The 17,111-nt window shown below is 46.9% G+C and overlaps 1 protein-coding gene across 4 annotated transcripts in view; it reads left to right on the top strand.

The window, feature by feature from the left end:
* Window positions 1-14,829, top strand: part of LOC106831012 (butyrophilin subfamily 1 member A1-like) — a 35,554-nt gene extending 20,725 nt beyond the window's left edge. The window contains exons 2-11 of one of the 4 annotated variants that reach the window (XM_014840985.3): window positions 1,883-2,021; window positions 2,803-2,894; window positions 4,971-5,318; window positions 8,230-8,511; window positions 8,627-8,827; window positions 9,125-9,145; window positions 9,240-9,266; window positions 10,270-10,296; window positions 13,458-13,484; window positions 13,893-14,829. In XM_014840985.3, coding sequence (XP_014696471.2) covers window positions 2,813-2,894; window positions 4,971-5,318; window positions 8,230-8,511; window positions 8,627-8,827; window positions 9,125-9,145; window positions 9,240-9,266; window positions 10,270-10,296; window positions 13,458-13,484; window positions 13,893-14,536 — 1,659 coding nt within the window. In that variant the 5' untranslated portion in view covers window positions 1,883-2,021; window positions 2,803-2,812 and the 3' untranslated portion in view covers window positions 14,537-14,829. Of the gene's footprint in view, window positions 1-1,882; window positions 2,022-2,673; window positions 2,895-4,970; window positions 5,319-8,229; window positions 8,512-8,626; window positions 8,828-9,124; window positions 9,146-9,239; window positions 9,267-10,269; window positions 10,297-13,457; window positions 13,485-13,892 lie in introns of those variants that run through there. The other 3 variants (XM_070515214.1, XM_070515215.1, XM_014840984.3) reach the window with 3 other exon arrangements.
* Window positions 14,830-17,111: the final 2,282 nt, after the last annotated feature.

Here is a 17,111-nt window from a genome sequence, read left to right as displayed (position 1 = left end):
TCGACAACACAGTGCCACCAAAACCCCAACCAGCATGTGTATGGGGCACACAATGGGGATCAGGAGGTCAGTGAGGCCCCCCGAGGAAGGTTACTTTAGGTGAGACCTGAATGGCGAGGAGTTTGGCCGAGGAGAGAGAGAGCAGGAGCATCAGTGGCTTGTGAGGAGGCCCGAGGCTGGGAAAGCTCAGTGAACTGGAGGAACTCACCTGAGGCCAGTGCTGGGACAGGAACGGGATGAGGTCAGAGAGGAAGCTGGAGGCCTGGGAGCCACTGAGAAGTTTAAGCCGAGGAATCCCTTGAAAGGGTGAGGCAGAGAGTTGACATTAGCAGACTTGAGAGGATCCTGACCTTGGAAGGAAAATGAACAGGAGGAGATGAGGTTGGAGGTGACGCAGGACATCCATGAGGAGGCCATGCTTGGGCCAGGTGAGACATGAGGGTGGCTTGGAACTAGGTGCTGGCTGTGGATATGGATTTGAGAAAAATCTTGAACCTTTTGGTAGATTGGAAGTAGACTGAGTGGGAGAGGAGAATGACCCTCGAGTTGTTGCCAGATATGACTGGGTGAACAGAGGTGCCCTTTACTGAGATGAAGAAGTCACAGGAAGTGAGGGGCTGGAGAGGAAGACCCAGTCTCTGTGGTTTTCCTTTGGAGACTGTAGAATCAGGCCTTTCCTGGTGTACATGGCAGCCTGGCAGAGAGGGGGTCTGAATGGCTGTACCCAGGCCATGGGGGATATTAGAACATTAGCAACCTGCAGGGCACTGTCCATTCAGTGTGGGCAGGGCCTGGGTCCTGGTGCTGAACTGAAAGCTCTTGATGTCTAGTGTTAACCCCTCAGTTGCCAGTTTGTGGGGAGCTCGTGGGTCATCTGTTGATGAAGAAAAGAAAAGCAGCTACACTAGGGGCCGTGGTCCTGTGTGATTTATCAACTGACATGGAATCATTTCAGTACTGAACAGCCAGTACAGCCAGACCTATACTTAGGACTAGGTATTAGTCTTGGCTGTAACACCCATAGTCCCTACATCCGTGGTTTGGAAGCTAGCCCACCTGGAGTGTAGCAGTTGTTCAACAAATGGTTACTGAGTCTGCGTCTCTCTCTGGCCACCCGCAGGGTTGTTTCAGTGTATCTGTACCTACCCTCTTTTTGCTGCTCTGATCATGCTGTTTCCTTCTTGATAACTGGGGTGTGCTGTCCACAGGGCAGAGCAGAGTCTGCTTGGATTGCTTTTTGCAAGGTTTCACTTTCAAGTGGTGGAAGGAGACAGAGAAGGGTGGACTCTTCTGTCTGGGGGCGCTTAGCGGGGGCCCCAGGGCCTGATCTCTATAGACATCCCTGCAACCTTTGCCAGGCTCTGCTTTTCCCTGCTCTCCTGGGAACCACCTGCCTCTCAGACATGAGGAACCTGTGGCACCCAGCATTGGATCTGGAAGCAGGGTTTGGGGCTCTGAGCAGCTAATTGCAGGTGCAAACTTTGGGGGCAGATTTGGGGTCTGCTGGGGTCCCTGAACCATGTCAAGCTGCTGATTTAAAGATGCTCCAGAAGTCTCAGCCTTTCAAAGCAGGTAAGTTGGTTTTGAAGACACCTGTGGGCCAAGAAGAGGAAAGCAGGGAGAAGCTGGCTGTGAGGAGGAGGCTGAGAATGTGGTGGGACTGGGGTGGGTGGGAGGATGTTGGATAGTAGTGCGGCTCTGGGAAGACCCAGGACAAGCACAGTGAGGGTTGCACCTTTATTTATTTACTTTAATAATATTTTTGTAGCACTTACTAGGACCAGGTCCTGTTCCAGAACATGTAGTGACTCTAAAAATATAAATTCATGTGATTCTCATACAACCTTGGGATCGAGATGCTGTTACTATTCTCACTTTGCAGATGAGGAAACTGAGGCTGGGAAGGTCAAGAAACTTGCCTAAGGCAGTAGCACAGAGAGTGGCCACGTCCGGAGGAGAACTCAGCAGTCAGCCCCAGAATCTGTCCTTCCCAGAACCATAGGCTGTCTCACTTCTCCAAAGTAAGCGGTTTGGAGGTCTTTTTTCTGACTAGGACTCATTTTATAGTCTCTGCTGCTCTGGGATCCTCTACTCTGAGACTGAAATCTTCCACAAATACAGAGAGGAAGAGGATTAACTCATCAGTGGGAAATCGACTGAGCACCTGCTGTGTGCAGGGCCATGTCCTTGGACTCTAGAAGGAAAGGGCTGGGGTGAGATTGAGATTCAGGTGAACTAAACAACAGCAGGACAGGGTGCCTGTGACGGGAGCCACGGTCTCCTTGAGGAGGATGTAGTCTGTCTCTGATGCTTCTCAGTGATTCCCTGCTCATAGTTATGGGGCAACAGAACCGCAGGCAGGAGCTGGCATGCCCTTCATGGTGAGGGGCCTGAGTCTGGGCCCCCTGTCCTGGGGCGTTACCAGAAGTGTGTGAACAGTGGAGAGATGGAGGGACGGTTTCCACCATGGGGCCCCAGGTGCTGAGAAGGGAAGAGTCTGGTTTTCTGGGCAGAGTTGGGCTGTGCTGCAGGTGCTGTTGGGGTGGGAAGGGAAGGAGTGGTTGTTTCCCAAGCAAGCCTAATGGCTCTCTAGCACCACAGAGGCATTCAAAAGGGCTGGAAGGAGCCTGGCTCAGTCTTTTCTTGGCATCAGAGTTGTGTGGGGCCCACCACTCCATTAGCATAATGAGCCAGTAGAAAGGCTCTGTTCCTGCTGGAGACTATTGCCAGCCCTGAGCCCTACTCTCTTTTCTGAGGCCCCAGTACTCTGGGCTGGCCCTGCCTCCTGACCTCTCTCCCCAGCTCTAAGGAAATGGAGGATTGCTTCAGCCACTCTGTGCTCTGCCATCTCACCTCCCTGCTTCTCATCCAGCTGCTCACCGGGGGGTCCGCAGGTAAGTGTGTCTCTGTTACTCTTTGTGTGTCTCCCTTTGCTGGTGGGAGACCCCAGGAGCTCTGCTGGTTTCTCTCCATCAGGAATGGATGGCTATTTGTGGGGGCTCTGGTTATAGAAGGATTGTGATTCTTCGCTAACAACTACTTGTAGTTAAACATTTAAGAAGAGACACTAAATCGTAACATGAGGATAGGGGTCCTTGATAATTATCCCATGAGGAGTTTATGATGTTTTAAAAAGTCAACTATCAAAAATGTGAAAATATCTTTTCTCTCATTTTTTCCCTGAGCTTCCTTGGTATCTGAAGCACTTATTCATTCATTAGTTCATTTCATTCCACAGATATTTATAAGGTGTCGACCATGTGTTAGGTGTTATTCTATGAACAAAACAGATTCCCTGTCTTCACAGAGCTTACATTCTAGCAGGAGACAGTAGATAATAAATCAACAAATCAACAAAACCTACAGTCAGTTAGAGGAGCTGAGAGGATGGGACAATGCAGTAGAGTCGGGTGGGGCAGTCAGGGGTGCAGGAGATGGAGTGTGGGCAGGCAGCAGTGTTCAATCAGGTGGTCAGTGTAGTCAGTGAGGTGGGAACAAAGACTTGGAGTGGGTAGGGAGTGAGCCTGTGAGATCTCCAGGGAAAGAGGGTTTCTATAGGAGGGAACAGCCAGTGGAAAGCTGGCTGTGTGCCTGGGGTGCTCAAGGAACAGAGGAGGCAAGTGTTGGCTGGGGCAGAATGAGTGAGAGGAAGAGAATCAGGAGTTGGGGGTAGAGAGGTACTGGCGGTCATCCCTATCAGGCCTGTGGGCCATTGGGGGCGCTGGGGAGCCATGCAGGGCTTTGAGTAGAGTAGGGACATGGTTTTACTTATAGGTGAAAAAGGTCCCAGATGTAGGGGTGGGGAGAGGATAGACATGGGGAGACTAGTCACTGTCATCCCTCAAGTGAGAAACGATGGTGACTCAGGCCAAGGTCGAACAGCACAGGAGGTGAGAAGTCGCTGTTCGGAGGTCCAGCAGGCTTGTCCTGCAGAATAGTCATGTTGTGGCTCGTCCACCAGGCCTCAGAAGGCCAAGGGCTCTGACGGGGTGGTAGTAGGGTGAAGCTTCTTTTTTAACAAGCAGTGATTTGGGCTCCTGTGAGTGGTGGGAGTGAGGGCAGATTTCTAATGGAAATAGCATTCGGCTCTAGTTACAGATGTAATTCAGCAGAGGAGAAAGACATGGGCACCAGTAGTAAAGTTAAGAGTGGGAGTGGGGAAGTTCCTGGGTGTGGCTGAATGATCAAAGAGTTCTGATGTGAGCCACTGCTGTGCTCTTTGGTCAGTTTTCAGTCCTGTCCCTGGAGGGGCTGGGTTAGAGCTGTGGTTCTCAAAGTGTGGTCCCTGGAACATCAGTATCAGCATCCCCAGGAACTCCTTGGAAATGCACATTCTTGGGGCCACTCCAGACCTACTGAATCAGAAGCTCTGGGGGTGGGACCCAGCAATCTGTGTTTTACAAGCCCTCTTGGTGATTCTGATGCATGCTGCAGGTTGCAAGCCACTGAGTTAGAGTCCTTCATGGAAGGCTGTGAAGACAAGAGCACAGGCAGATAAGGCAGTCTCTTGGTCATCATTTCTTTTTTTTTTGTGAGGAAAATTGGCCCTGAGCTAACAGCTGTTGCCAATCCTCCTCTTTCTTCTTCCTTCCCAAAGCCCCAGTACATAGTTGTATATCCTAGTGGTAGGTCATTCTAGTTCTTCCTTGTGGGATGCTTCCACAGCATGGCTTGATGAGCCGTGTGTAGGTCTGTGCCCAGGACCTGAACCAGTGAACCCTGGGCTGCTGACACTGAGTGTGTGAACTTAACCACTCAGCCACAGGGCCGGTCCCTGGCATCATTTCTGGGTCACGAAGTTGTGGTCTGAAGATCTCGCCCGGGTTCAGAGTTGTTATAGCTCAATCCATCAGGTCAGCTGATCTGACACTTGCCTCCAGCCTGCCTGGGCCTTCCCACCTGATCGTGTGTGTTCCCTGTCCCCAGTCTGCATCTCTCCAACTTTCTCACCTCTATGTCTGTGTCCACAGAGGAGTTCTTCGTGATTGGCCCCTCAGACCCCATTGTGGCAACGCTAGGCGGGGACATCACACTGCCCTGTCGTGTGTCCCCGACCATGAGTGTGGAGAACATGGAGCTGAGGTGGTTCCGTTCCAAGTTCTCAGAAGTTGTGTTCGTCTATCAAAACCAGCGGGAGCAGAACGAGGAGCAGATGGCCCAGTATGCAGGGCGGACCTCGCTGGTGAGGGACCTCCTCACCCAGGGGGAGGCTGCAGTGCAAATCCGCAAGGTCCAGGCTTCTGACAATGGGCTGTATACCTGCTTCTTCAGAAAGGGAGGCTTCTATGAAGAGGCCAGTTTGGAACTGAAGGTGGCAGGTTGGTGACTTGATCTATGTTCTTGAGTCCTAAGGTATTGGAGTTGGGAGGAAACTCAGACCATGTAGATCAGCCCATCATTTTAGAGATGTGTAAAAGGAGGCTCATTGACTCATTCATTTATTCAATACAAATATACGGAACCCCCACTATGTGCCAGGTCCTGTTCTGGGCTCCTGGGTCCATCAGTGAACCAAGCAAAGATCCCTGCCCTGTGGAGTTTATATTCTAGAGGCAATACATAAATAAATAGATAAATGGGTTATAGAGAATGCTAGGAGGTGCTAAGTACTTAGAATAAATGGCCAAGTAGAGCAGAGGAAGGGGACCAGAAGGTGGGAGTAGGGAGGGAGGACAGGCTTCAGTGTTACATAGGGGCTCACAGTGGGCCTTATTGACAAGCTGAGCAAAAGCTCAAGAAAGTAGGGTTTTTGCCAAGTGGATATCTAGGGGATGAGAGTTCCAAGCATAAGGAACACCCAGTGTGAAACCCCAGAGGTAGGTGTGTTCTGGGTACACAAGGAAGCCGTCATGGTTTGTAAGAGAAGTGAATGGGAAGGTGGTAAGAAGTGACAATACTGGAATAAAGAGATGTTTCTGGTATAGGGTGCACAGAGAAGGGTTGATTAATGCTGCCTGTATTGATCGGGAGAAGCTCCTAGGGAGTTCACACTTGAGCAGGCACTTGAGTTCACCAGACAAGGTTCCAAAGAGCCCTTGAGGTTGATGGACTGGAACGTGAGAAGGCAGGGCACACATAGAGCATGTTGATTGTGGTTATTAGCAGTTAATCAAATGGTCCTTGGGGCTGGAGTGCATGGGCCCTGAGGGGCACAGGTGGTAGAAGTTGGGCGGGAAGAGGAGAGAAGGAGTTTGAGAGAGAAGGCAGATGCCAGAGCGAATAAGACTTTGTGTGCTGTGTTATGGAACTTGGAAGCACTGCTGAGAAGTTTTAAACAGAGCAGTACTGGGAATGTTTGATTGACAGCTGTGAGGAGGATGGATGGAAGGTGAGCAAGGTGAGGTGTGGATGCAGTTATGAGGTGGAAAGGATGACTGCCTGACTTCAGAAAGCAGCAGTAGGGTGGGACAGGAGGAATCAGACATCAGAGAGGTTTAGAAAGTAGACCCAACTAAATGAGTAGATTTGGGGACACAGAGAGTTTGGAAGGGGGAGAGGGGATTATAGAGTCTCTCAGGGTTTGTTGTTTAGTGGTAGGAATAGTGATAGTTATGCGTTAGTTGCCTGTTGCCATAATAAAGCAGTGTAACAAACAACCACAAAAATCTCAATGGCACACAGCCGTAACCATTTATTTAAATCAGGCATTAAGAAAGTTCAGCTAATCTGGGCTGTATTTGGCTAATCTTAACTGGGCTTACTTAGACATCTTTGGTTATGTTGGGGGAATATCAAAAACAAAACCTCCCAACCCAGAAATCCTTTCACAAAGGTGGTAGAGAAAGAAAACAGTTTTTTTTAATTGAATGGGCATTAAACCAGAATGTGATGCACTTCACTGACAATCTACTAAGAGATTGCAAAGACAGAAGGAAATCTCTCCCATTTATGAAGCCAAGCAGATACAATCCATTACATACATGTTTTCAAGATAAATAATAACTAATCCTCAAGTAAGAGGACTTGACAGCACCAGTTGTCGCACAGAGTTTACTCTAAATTTACCTGGTAATTGAGGTGAACATCTATGTTAGCTAATTGGCTTTATCCAGAAAAAAGGCAAATTCTCATATCTTCATGACAGGAGGTGGTTTTACAATTTGGAGCATGGAGCCCAGTGAAGTTAGGCTCCTACCCTCCCACAGGAAGGGGAAAGTGGAGTGCTACCTCTTTTGTTGTTTACATTTCCAAGAGATGGCTTTGAGGTCCTTGAGAAAGACATTCCTGGGTCATAAAGTTGGCAAAAGACCTGGCTAGTTTTCAAAAAGGATTTATATGCATTTCAAAGAGGGGAGAAAGTACCTACAATTACAAGTTTTCTAAAGTAAATGCTCTAAGAAGAAAGAGGGGAGGGGAATCTGTTCCCTTATTTTCAACAGGGAGATTTAAGCCTCTTACTTTTAGTTTTTATTTGTCCTTATAGTCAGCTGAAGAGGGCACCATGCAGACCTTGGCTGGGTTTGTTCTCGTGGGTTTTATCCGTCTGGCTGTTGGCTGATCTAGGAAAGCTTCAGCTGGAAAGGCTGCCCAAGCACATCCTTCCCATGGCAGAGGGCAGGCCCAAAGGCACAGGCACTTTACAAACTCTGCTTGAGCCACGTCAAGTCACATGATTGAGCCCAGAGGCAGAGTGTGAAGGCACTAAAAATATGTGGCAGAGGGTGAGCTGGATATAAAGAAGCATGACGCATTGGGAATATGACATAATTAGTCTATCACAGCTTGGACCAAATCATGAATTTAGCTTGGGAATATTGAGTTTGAAGTGTATGTGAGGAATCCTGGTAAGGATAACCCACAGGGACATGGATATAAGGGAGGGGAGTTCAGGAGACAGGGTTGTCAATTGACATAATTTTGGAAGTGATTTACAAAGACAGGCAGTGGGTGTGGAGGAGATGTGCTGAGAGAGTATGTGAGGCGATAAGAGTGAAGGATAAGGATAAAACCTGGGACTAAATTCCTTCTGTTTCCTCTGAGCATCAGCCTTTCCACCTGCATGGTGGGGGAGACGAGCCCCTGCCCTCTGTGCCTCCAATGGGTCCTATGCTCCTTCCTTCTATTCCACGTGGCAGGGCTGCTACCTTGCTCCCTGGAGGGGGTGGCCTTCCCACAGAGCCCCCAGAATGCAATGTGAATGGGTCCCCCTGGAGTTGTGCACATGTAGGCACTACTGGGATCCCTGGGCCCTAGGCGGCCTCCCATGTTTCTCCCGCTTACCTTCTGCAGGTGTGGGCTCTGCCCCTCAGGTGTACATCAAAGGGCTGGAGGAGGATGGCATCCGCGTGGTGTGCATGGCCTCAGGGTGGTTCCCGAAGCCCCAGGTGCAATGGAGGGACCTCAGTGGAGAGAAGTTCCTGGCATTCTCTGAGGCCCATGCCCAAGATGAGGAAGGGCTGTTCAGTGTGGAAGCCTCTCTGGTGGTGAGAGACAGCTCTGCGGGGAATGTGACCTGCTCCATCCTTAACCCTATCCTGGGCCAGGAGAAGGCGATGGCCATTTTCATCCCAGGTCAGTGCTGCTCCCTGCTCCCAGCGGGTCCAGAGGAAGGGGCCAGCATCCCTGAGTGTGCTGGGCTGGGCTGCCCAGGGCTCTACCCCTAATGGGGTCTCTGGCTGGGCTGTAGAGCCCTTCTTCCCCCAGGCCTCTCCGTGGAAGCTGGCTTTTATGGTGAGCCTGACTGTGCTGGTGCTCCTACTCCTTGGGGCTGGCTACTGCACCAAGAGAGAACGTTCTGCAAAGTTTCAGGAGATGCAGAAACAGGATGATCTGCGCCAGGCTAAGAAAGAAGACTGTCAGACAAAGGAGGAGGCACTGAAGGCCATAGGTGAGGCAGGACAGGTCCAAGGCTGGCAAGGGTGGCAGCTGGTGCTGAGAGGGACAAGCTGACCACAGGGCTGGAGTCTAGGGCTCTCGTTCTCCAGGGAGATCCAGAGCCCTTGTCCCAGAGTAGGTGGCTAAGGAGATCCAGAGAGGACAGGGGGCGCCACGGAGGCTCAGATGGGTCTGGAGTTGGAATTTCTTCTAGGGTACAGGGAGATTCTTTCTTGTAGGTTCTTCAGGCACACAGTTTTTACTTTTCTTATGGGTGGGAGTTCATGCTTATTTTTTCACTCTCTTTCAGATGAACTCCAGGCAGATCTCAGTAAGTCCTGCTTTTCCTCCTGAACTCTCAGCATCCCCTTTGTAAGAGACAGTCTGGTTCTTAGCTCACCTGTTTCCTATGTGATGTCTTTCAGGTTGGAGGAAATCAGTTTACCTGGCTGGTGAGTCCCCTCTCCTTGTTTCTGTCTAGGCACAGCCATGTGGACCCCCTTACCTAGGGGCAGAAATGGAAGCTGGTGGGAGGCACAGTCCTGCTCCTTGGGCTCTCCCAGATCTGGGACGCCATTTCCCACCCAGTGTTTGGGAACCTGAGTGTGATGGTGGCCTCTGGAGTTTGTCATGTGTCCTGGGTCTTATTCCAACCATGACCCACCCACCATATTGTTAGTTTTCTAGCCTTCAATGCATTTAGCTCTCAGTCAGTACCTGGAAGCCGAAAGCCAGCTGCCCTGAGATTTCATTAAAGGAGCTCTATACATAAATGGGACCATTAAGTTTAGGAGTGTGACTCCTGAAACACTATCCTGGGAGAGTCTGTTCTCTCCATTTCCTGAAGGTGCTGATCCAGAAGTGATGGGCTGACCAAGCATGGGAATGTGGCAGGATGAGTTGTCAATGTCCCAGAATAGTGATGTTTATCTCTAGAAATATTTTATCTGAGAAAGGTTGGCCACTTTAACCCCAGAGCTCACCTTATATCTCTGTGTTTACATCATTCCCCATTTTGAGTTATTTTGTAGATATATCTTTGCCAGAATAAGACTGGATATGACAGTGCTTTCTTACATTTATGGAACAATTTATATTCTCTAAAATATTTTCACACACAGTACAATTTTTGATCCTTAGTTGCAAAAGTGAATGCAGATAGAATAAGAATTTTTGAGGTTTTTGAGGCACAGAACAGCTAAGTGACTTGCCAAAAGTCACACAGCAGCAGCAAGACAGTGTGGAGCTCAACCTGTAATGCAGACTTCCTGACCTGTGGTCCAGAGAATATCCCACAACACTCTGCTGTCTGCACATTGCAGGAGGTCATGTTCTCTCCAGCTCTCTCCCTGTAGATAGTCTCACTTGTAGAACAGAGGAGAGGCAAGGGCCAGTAGATTCATGCTGAGCAGGGTTGTTCTGGCCAACGTCTCACCAGGGTGTATTCTTTTTCAGCCTGGAGGAAGGCCCAGCTGTATGCGGGTAAGTGATTCTGAGCTTCCTGTGGCCTCACCTCTCCAGCCTCCACCCTGCCCCCTTCTCTATGGGTTGATGTCCCTGCTTTCCTTGTCACTTTTGTAGCCTCCATTCTAAGACTGCAGGGACTCCTCCTTGAGAACACAGATCTGTCTCCATTCTGACCCATCCTCTGCTGCAGGTCATTGCTAAGGTTAGAACACCCCCCAAAACATCTCATTCAACTGGTGCTTCTCATTGGTGCAGTGGGAAAGGAGAGGTCAGTTATAAGGAGAGACTGGAGCAGGGAAACGACTATGTAGGTCAGGAATTTCTGATCTCTAGAAGATTTCAGAAATCTTGCCTGCTTAGGACTCAGATCTTCCTAAGGGGGTCCTTGGTTCTGGATCCTTCTTGTCCCCAAATTCTTCCCCTTTTTGGATCTACTTTTGGTTTTCTTCTGGGATATTGGTCTTCTCTTTGCTTCCTCATGCTCTGACTCCCTGTTTAAGCTGAGTTTCTTCTTCCAAGATTCCTTGGCTGCTGAGGAATTAGTTGCTGTAGAGGAGGTGTTCTGAATGTGGGGTCCAGAACCTCCAGGATGTTTATGGACTTCTGGTGTGAGGGTCTGGGAAAGATCTGAAATTATATGCAAAATTCTGTGTATATGTTTGTATAACAGGAACAAAATGCAACTTGTAATTGTTCACAATCATTATCTCCCTTTGGGAGAATTCTGCGTTTGTCTGATGGGCTCAGCCCTGGTTGTGTTTATTAGGGGCAATATTTGAAGATTGGGAAAGGAGAAACATAGAGGAGTTAAAATGGTTTACCAGAGAAAGAGTGGGGAGCAAATCAGGGAAGAAAAGACCAGGAGGAGGAAGAGAGGAGGACATGAAAAAGAAGTAGGATGCCCGAGATTCGCCTTGTAGAGATTTTTGAGAGGCTTGGAGCAGTGGAAGAGAGACCACAAGTCATAGCCCTGGTGGTTTGAGTTGGGGAGTACACAGAGGGTTTGCAAGTTATTTCGGTGCATGAAATGTAATCAACTCCTTGGTACCTCTGTGAGAAATTTTGGTAAAGACTTATATTTATTTTTAAGCCATTTTGAAATAATCATCTAGTTGAATTTGCCTCTGATAAAGAGACCATCTCAATCTTCCAGTAACAGGCAAGGCAGGAGTGTGGTATGGGGGATCCTAGAGCAAGGAAGCATTATCCAGAGGACCCTTTAGCACTGGGGTTGGTTAAGGATCTGTGCCCTCTGAGCCTGTGTAACACGCCCTTTCCTTGCTCTGGATGTTTCTGTTTACCCTCAGAGATGTAAACTGTGAGAACAGAGAGGGACAAGCCAGCAGGTGAAGGAGGCCTGGGGACCAGATGAGTGAGGAATCTACCTTAGGGAACCTTACTGATTTTTCCTGGGATTTATTTGTTAAAAATCAGGATCAGATAGTCTTCTTTTACCTTCTCCCCCTTATCTGCTGAGTTAAAGTGCATGTGTTTTAATGTATACTTGTATACCCTTTTATTTTGTATGGACAAATGCCATACAGTAGGATCAACATTTTCATATGGACAGGTTCATAGTGTGAGGTTGATAAATATCTGATCTCTTTTTATTCATAAAATTGGAGAAATAATTTGTAATTTAAAGATTTGCTGTGGAAATTAAGTAAAGAATAGCATAATACTCAACACATTGTAGAATCTCAAAATTAAAGGCCAATTCTCTTTTGTCCTTCTCCTTCTTCTTCTTTGGTAATCTCTATCAATTATGAGATAGAAATTTATAGCTGGGTGTTAACTGATGTCTTGGTGAAGAACAAGTAAACTAAAGTTCATTTTTCTTAAAGGGCCACATGGATCAGCCCAGTCATTTTATGTGATCTTATTTCCATCAAGCAAATCAATAGAGATGGAAATGCCAATTTCTCTGAATGAACCTGTATAAGTGGGAATGGTGGTCACAAATTTACATACCAAATGTGCAAGAAAATGTTGTTTACTTATTTCTATAAATGTTTGAATCTTGTTCCTGAGTCTCCACTCTGTTGGAGGCAACAACTCTCCCACTGGAGACATTTCAGGGTCTTATGACTTATATAGGCTTTACTTTGGTCAGTGGTCTTCTTTTCTTCTTCCCAAAATGGACTATGGAGTTTGGAAGAGATTGTGTGGTTTCACATCAGTGAGGGAGAGAGTTCACTGTGCTTTCCCCTTAGTCATATGAGGTCCTCACCCTGGGGAGACTAGCATGATTTAGATCTTAAGATCCTAGGATTGGGGTCTGCTGAGGAGGGGCAGATCCTATCTAGCTGTTTGGGGCATTGTTCTCCACATACCCCTCACCCCATTTTAAGATCCTTAATCTTAACCACGTCTGTAAAGTTCCCTTTGCTGCAACATATTCACACGTTCTGGGGTTGAGAACATGGACATCTTTGGGAGCCTACCACATAGAGTTTCTCCTGGAAGCTTTCGATCTATCTGGGCAATTAGAGGGGGAAGTAGATGACTAGCTCTAATATTTTTGGCTTATCCCCTATATATAGGGATGTTTTTGCTCTCCCCACCCAGTGAAAAGGGTAAGAGAATTCATTAGTGTCTGTCCTCTCACTGAATGTGTGTCTTTCCTGCTTTGACCATCTATCTCCCTTCCTTGAAACCTCTGCATTGCCTCCTGTTGGGCAAGATTTCTCTGATCCTGTATCCTGAGTTCTCTTCACTCATGGTTTATAGTCATCTTCTGAGTTCAGCTCAGCTAAGTTGTATTCTCTCTACCCATGGCTTAGAGGCAACCTACAAGTTCAGCTCAATTAGTTCTTGATAATTAAATGGAGGCCTCGGAAATTTTGATCTATTCAGTACTTTCTCAAGAAAACCTAGCTTTCAGGATGAATATGTGACTAGGGACTTGAGAAAGCATAATTTGGTAGTGAAATCTGGGCAATGATCTTTATGTTCAGATTGATATCCATCCTCTCAATCCCTGAGTACTAAGCTTCATGGCTTAGCCTTCATGGGAAGGCTGCGGCATGATGGCTGTGTGTGTAAAAAATAAATAAATGTATCAAAATATTTTCCTCTGTAGCTCTTGTATCAGTGATTTTCAGAAGACTAGATGCTGACCCTGTTGTGTATAGTCTATGCAAATCCCTAATATGAAATGTGTGGTTCTCTTCTAGATTGGCGGAAGGAGAAGTTCCAGGCCTGTGAGTGACTTCATGTTCTTGCTGAGTGTTCCTACTGCTGCCCGCATTGGCTCTCCTTCAGATCCCTGTGGTGACATAGATGCTGGCACCATCAGTGGTGGTGGTGTGGGATGTGGCAGTGATAGTCACATAGTTGGGGCTGGTGGGTTGTGGCTAATACTAGATGCTAAATAGATCTACTTCAGCCCTTGGAGTCCAAGTTGGTCCTCAAGGGCCCTTGACATATCTACCCCCTAAATCAGTCTTGTGGTTTCTTCTCCTGCTTGGAGGGCTATAGGCTTGAGTCACAAGGCTCTCATCTCAGGAGGCTTAGCCCTCCCTCCAGGCAGCTAAGTGTCTGGGGGATGGTTGTATGCCCTTGTTGTGGGGCAGGGGAGGGCCTTGCATGATTGGTAACTCTCTCTGTAGGGTCTGTCACTCTGGATCCAGGCTCTGCCCATCCCAGCCTTGCCGTCTCTCATGAAAAGATGAGTCTGACCTGGAAGGACACCTGTGTGGACTCAGAAGGCAGCTGCAGTATCTTGGGCCTTGAGGGCATCACATCAGGGCGCTGTTACTGGGAGGTGGTGGTCAGGAGTGGAGACAGAAGCGAGTGGGCTCTGGGGGTCTGTAGCAAAGATGTGAAAAGAAAGGGCTGGTACAGAGAGTGCCCAGAGAAGGGGTTCTGGATTGTGGGGCATTATGAAAAGAATTATTGTGCCTGTACTATCCCTCAGACTTTGCTATTTCTTAGGCAAGTTCCCCACAGGGTGGGGGTTTTCGTGGACTACAATGAAGGGGATGTCTCCTTCTATAACATGACTGATGGCTCCCACATTTTCTCCTTCCCTCAGGCTTCTTTCTCTGGGATGCTCTTTCCATACTTCACGCTTAAGTCAGGAGATGTGTCCCTGACCATCTGCCCCATGGTGGGTGGGCCTGAGGGGTTCCCTGTGCCCCTTAACAGTTCTCCTTCTGTGGAAGAGCCTGTGAGCCTCCCAGGGGAGGGGTTCAGCTCAGGCTCTGGTGTTGATAGTGCTCCTCTAGGGGTTGAATCTCCGTTACTCCCCTGAAACCTTGAGGCTGTGTCCATATAGGGCCCCATCACTGTCCCAGAGCCCTCACCATGGCTCTTCTGAGAGCTGCGGACTCCCTGTGGCAAAGGCCTCTGAGGTGAGTTCTGGATGGCTAGGAGCCTTGTCCTCCTGCTATAGATGCAGATTGCTGGGGATGTGATTATGAGAATAGTTAGTTCATGCCTTGTGCTCAGGTAGCAGATTATAAAAGTGGACTGAGCTGGTTTGGGGTAGGCTGAATTTTACTATGTGAAGTTGTTTTTTTCCAATAATAAAAAATATTTCATGAGATCTTTTTATTGTTTAGGTATGAAAGGGGATGAGGGGCTGAATTACTCTGCAGAATAAAGCAGAGTTTACTTTATCCAACTTGAGTTTGTGCAGAAGAACCCAGAGGCTGAGGGTGGGTCCCCACCTCTATCTTGGAGGATCAGTACTATCTGTCCAGAAAAACATCCAAAATTACCAGGGAAATGGATGGCTGATGGACTTTTAAGAGGATTCTATTATTTTGCTTTACATATTTCCTATTCTGGGATGGATTAAACACGCCAATTTTTCCAAACCTCAGTAAATTTCTGTTACTTGTGAAAAACTTATGCTGTTTTAATTTAGGGAATTAAGGAGAAGAATCTAGATTCTTCTTTTGTGTCAACACCAGGTGGAAAGAAGAGAACTGCTACCAGAATTAAGGTGTGAATGAAGAAGATAATTTTCAGATGCAAGGTGAATTGCAGAAAGCTTTGACCATGAGCTTGGTTCTAGTTATCAATATACTGCCTCTTAGTACTTCCAAGTCCAATGGTAAAGGTTAATGGGAAGTCATAACAAGTAGAAGGAAGCAGGACTATTGAGAAATCAGACCATCAGGAATGGAGGAGTATTCACTCCATCAGGTAGAGAACTCTGACCAACTGTGGTTCTGGGTGAGACGAGAAGACGTGGAATGGGCAGTGGAAGAAGGAAGTCATAGATAATGATTCTGGCCTGTAACCAATTGTAGGAAAAGGACTGTAATAGCTTTGCAGTCCTTTTGTTATGTGCGTGTTGATTTGTATTTACTATCCATTTCTTCCTCTCTCTTATTCTTACTCTTATGATTTTATTCAAGTTATTGGAGATTATGTTTGTAATATAGTCTTTGGGTAACAGAGTAGTCAATGGGACTGTGAATTTCAGGAGTAAATAATATAGCAGTGTTGGATACAATGACTGGAACTGTCTGTCTCCTCATTTTTGGGGAAAGGGTGAGAACTTCTTCACTTGTAAGAATAGCTTTGTCTTGATGGGTGAAAATATAGAGTTGTTGTGTTGTTATATGGAAGTTCAAACGTGTGTAAAGTGATATATATGGAAGCTGAATAGCCAAAGATGTGGACTGTGCCAGTTATCAACTTATTGCCTCTCAGTTCCAAATCACCCTGTATTTGCCTTGCTTTGTGATACTCAAGTTGGACTCCATAAACATTTCTTCTTTGCTATCTGGCACAATGTTAGCCTTTGTCAGTAAAGTGAACTGGAGGGGACACTGCAAGTCATAGCAGAAGAAACGGCTTCTCTTCTACTTCTGGTACTTTTCTTCTTGGTTCTATGATGAGACTGCCAGTGGCCTGCAGAAGGCCCAGTTTCTCTCACTTTTGGTGAATTTGTCTGGCATTGCAGCAGGCTGTTATCTAGAAGGTTGTTTCCCAGGGAATCTTGCCAGTACCCAGTGGGAGGTTTCCTGCCCACCAATCTTGCCCACCAGTGGCATGTCAGTGAACTCTACCTTCCAATAAACTCTGAATCTCAGTCTTGTTGGGGGGTCCTCTCCCAAATTTCTTCCTTATTGGGTACTTTGCCGTAGCCCTGGAGGTAATGTCTGCTCCCCATATCTCCTATTTCTGTATTCTTTAGAACTTTCTTTTACCTCTTTTAGTAGTTAAACACATTTTGCTAGTTAATAATTCTTTGCACCAATTTTCCCTGATCAAATGACTGATGTGGTTTCTGTCTTCTGACTGTACACTGACTGATATAAGCATCTAAACTGCAATGTAGCTTGGAGGAGGGCATTGACCTGCTCATAGTACATCGGAAGAGATAGTTGAGGCATTTACAGATTCATTAAAATGGCGCACCCCACAATAAGATCATGCAAATATACTCTTTGGGGTCCTTGTGTGGATTTTTAAGTACTCTACATGTTAATATATTATCCATATGTTTATCTCCTCTTCCATTTAGCTTGTACCTTTATGACAGCATATTACTTTTGGATGAACCATGGGCATATTTCCTTTGAAATAGAGAGAAAAGGAAGATATGCATGTAATATGAATTATTCTCACACAAAATAGAAGTAATCTCTTTAAACAAGTGCACTAGCTGCCTAAGTAATTCCAGAAAGAATGATTAGTCATCACTGTCGGTAAGCTTTGTCAGAATTGACTGATTTAAAAGTTACCTCGGTGGACATGTGGTAATGAGTTTGTTTTGGAAGTTGTATTGATCAAAGTTGCAAAATACTTTTATAAGCTTTTCAATATCATTGTTTAGGAAAGCATTTAATTACACAGAAAGTAGACTTTTT

This window comes from Equus asinus, chromosome 8 (assembly GCF_041296235.1).
Source record: "Equus asinus isolate D_3611 breed Donkey chromosome 8, EquAss-T2T_v2, whole genome shotgun sequence".
NCBI lineage: Eukaryota > Metazoa > Chordata > Mammalia > Perissodactyla > Equidae > Equus > Equus asinus.
This window is presented reverse-complemented; position numbering and strand designations above follow the sequence as displayed.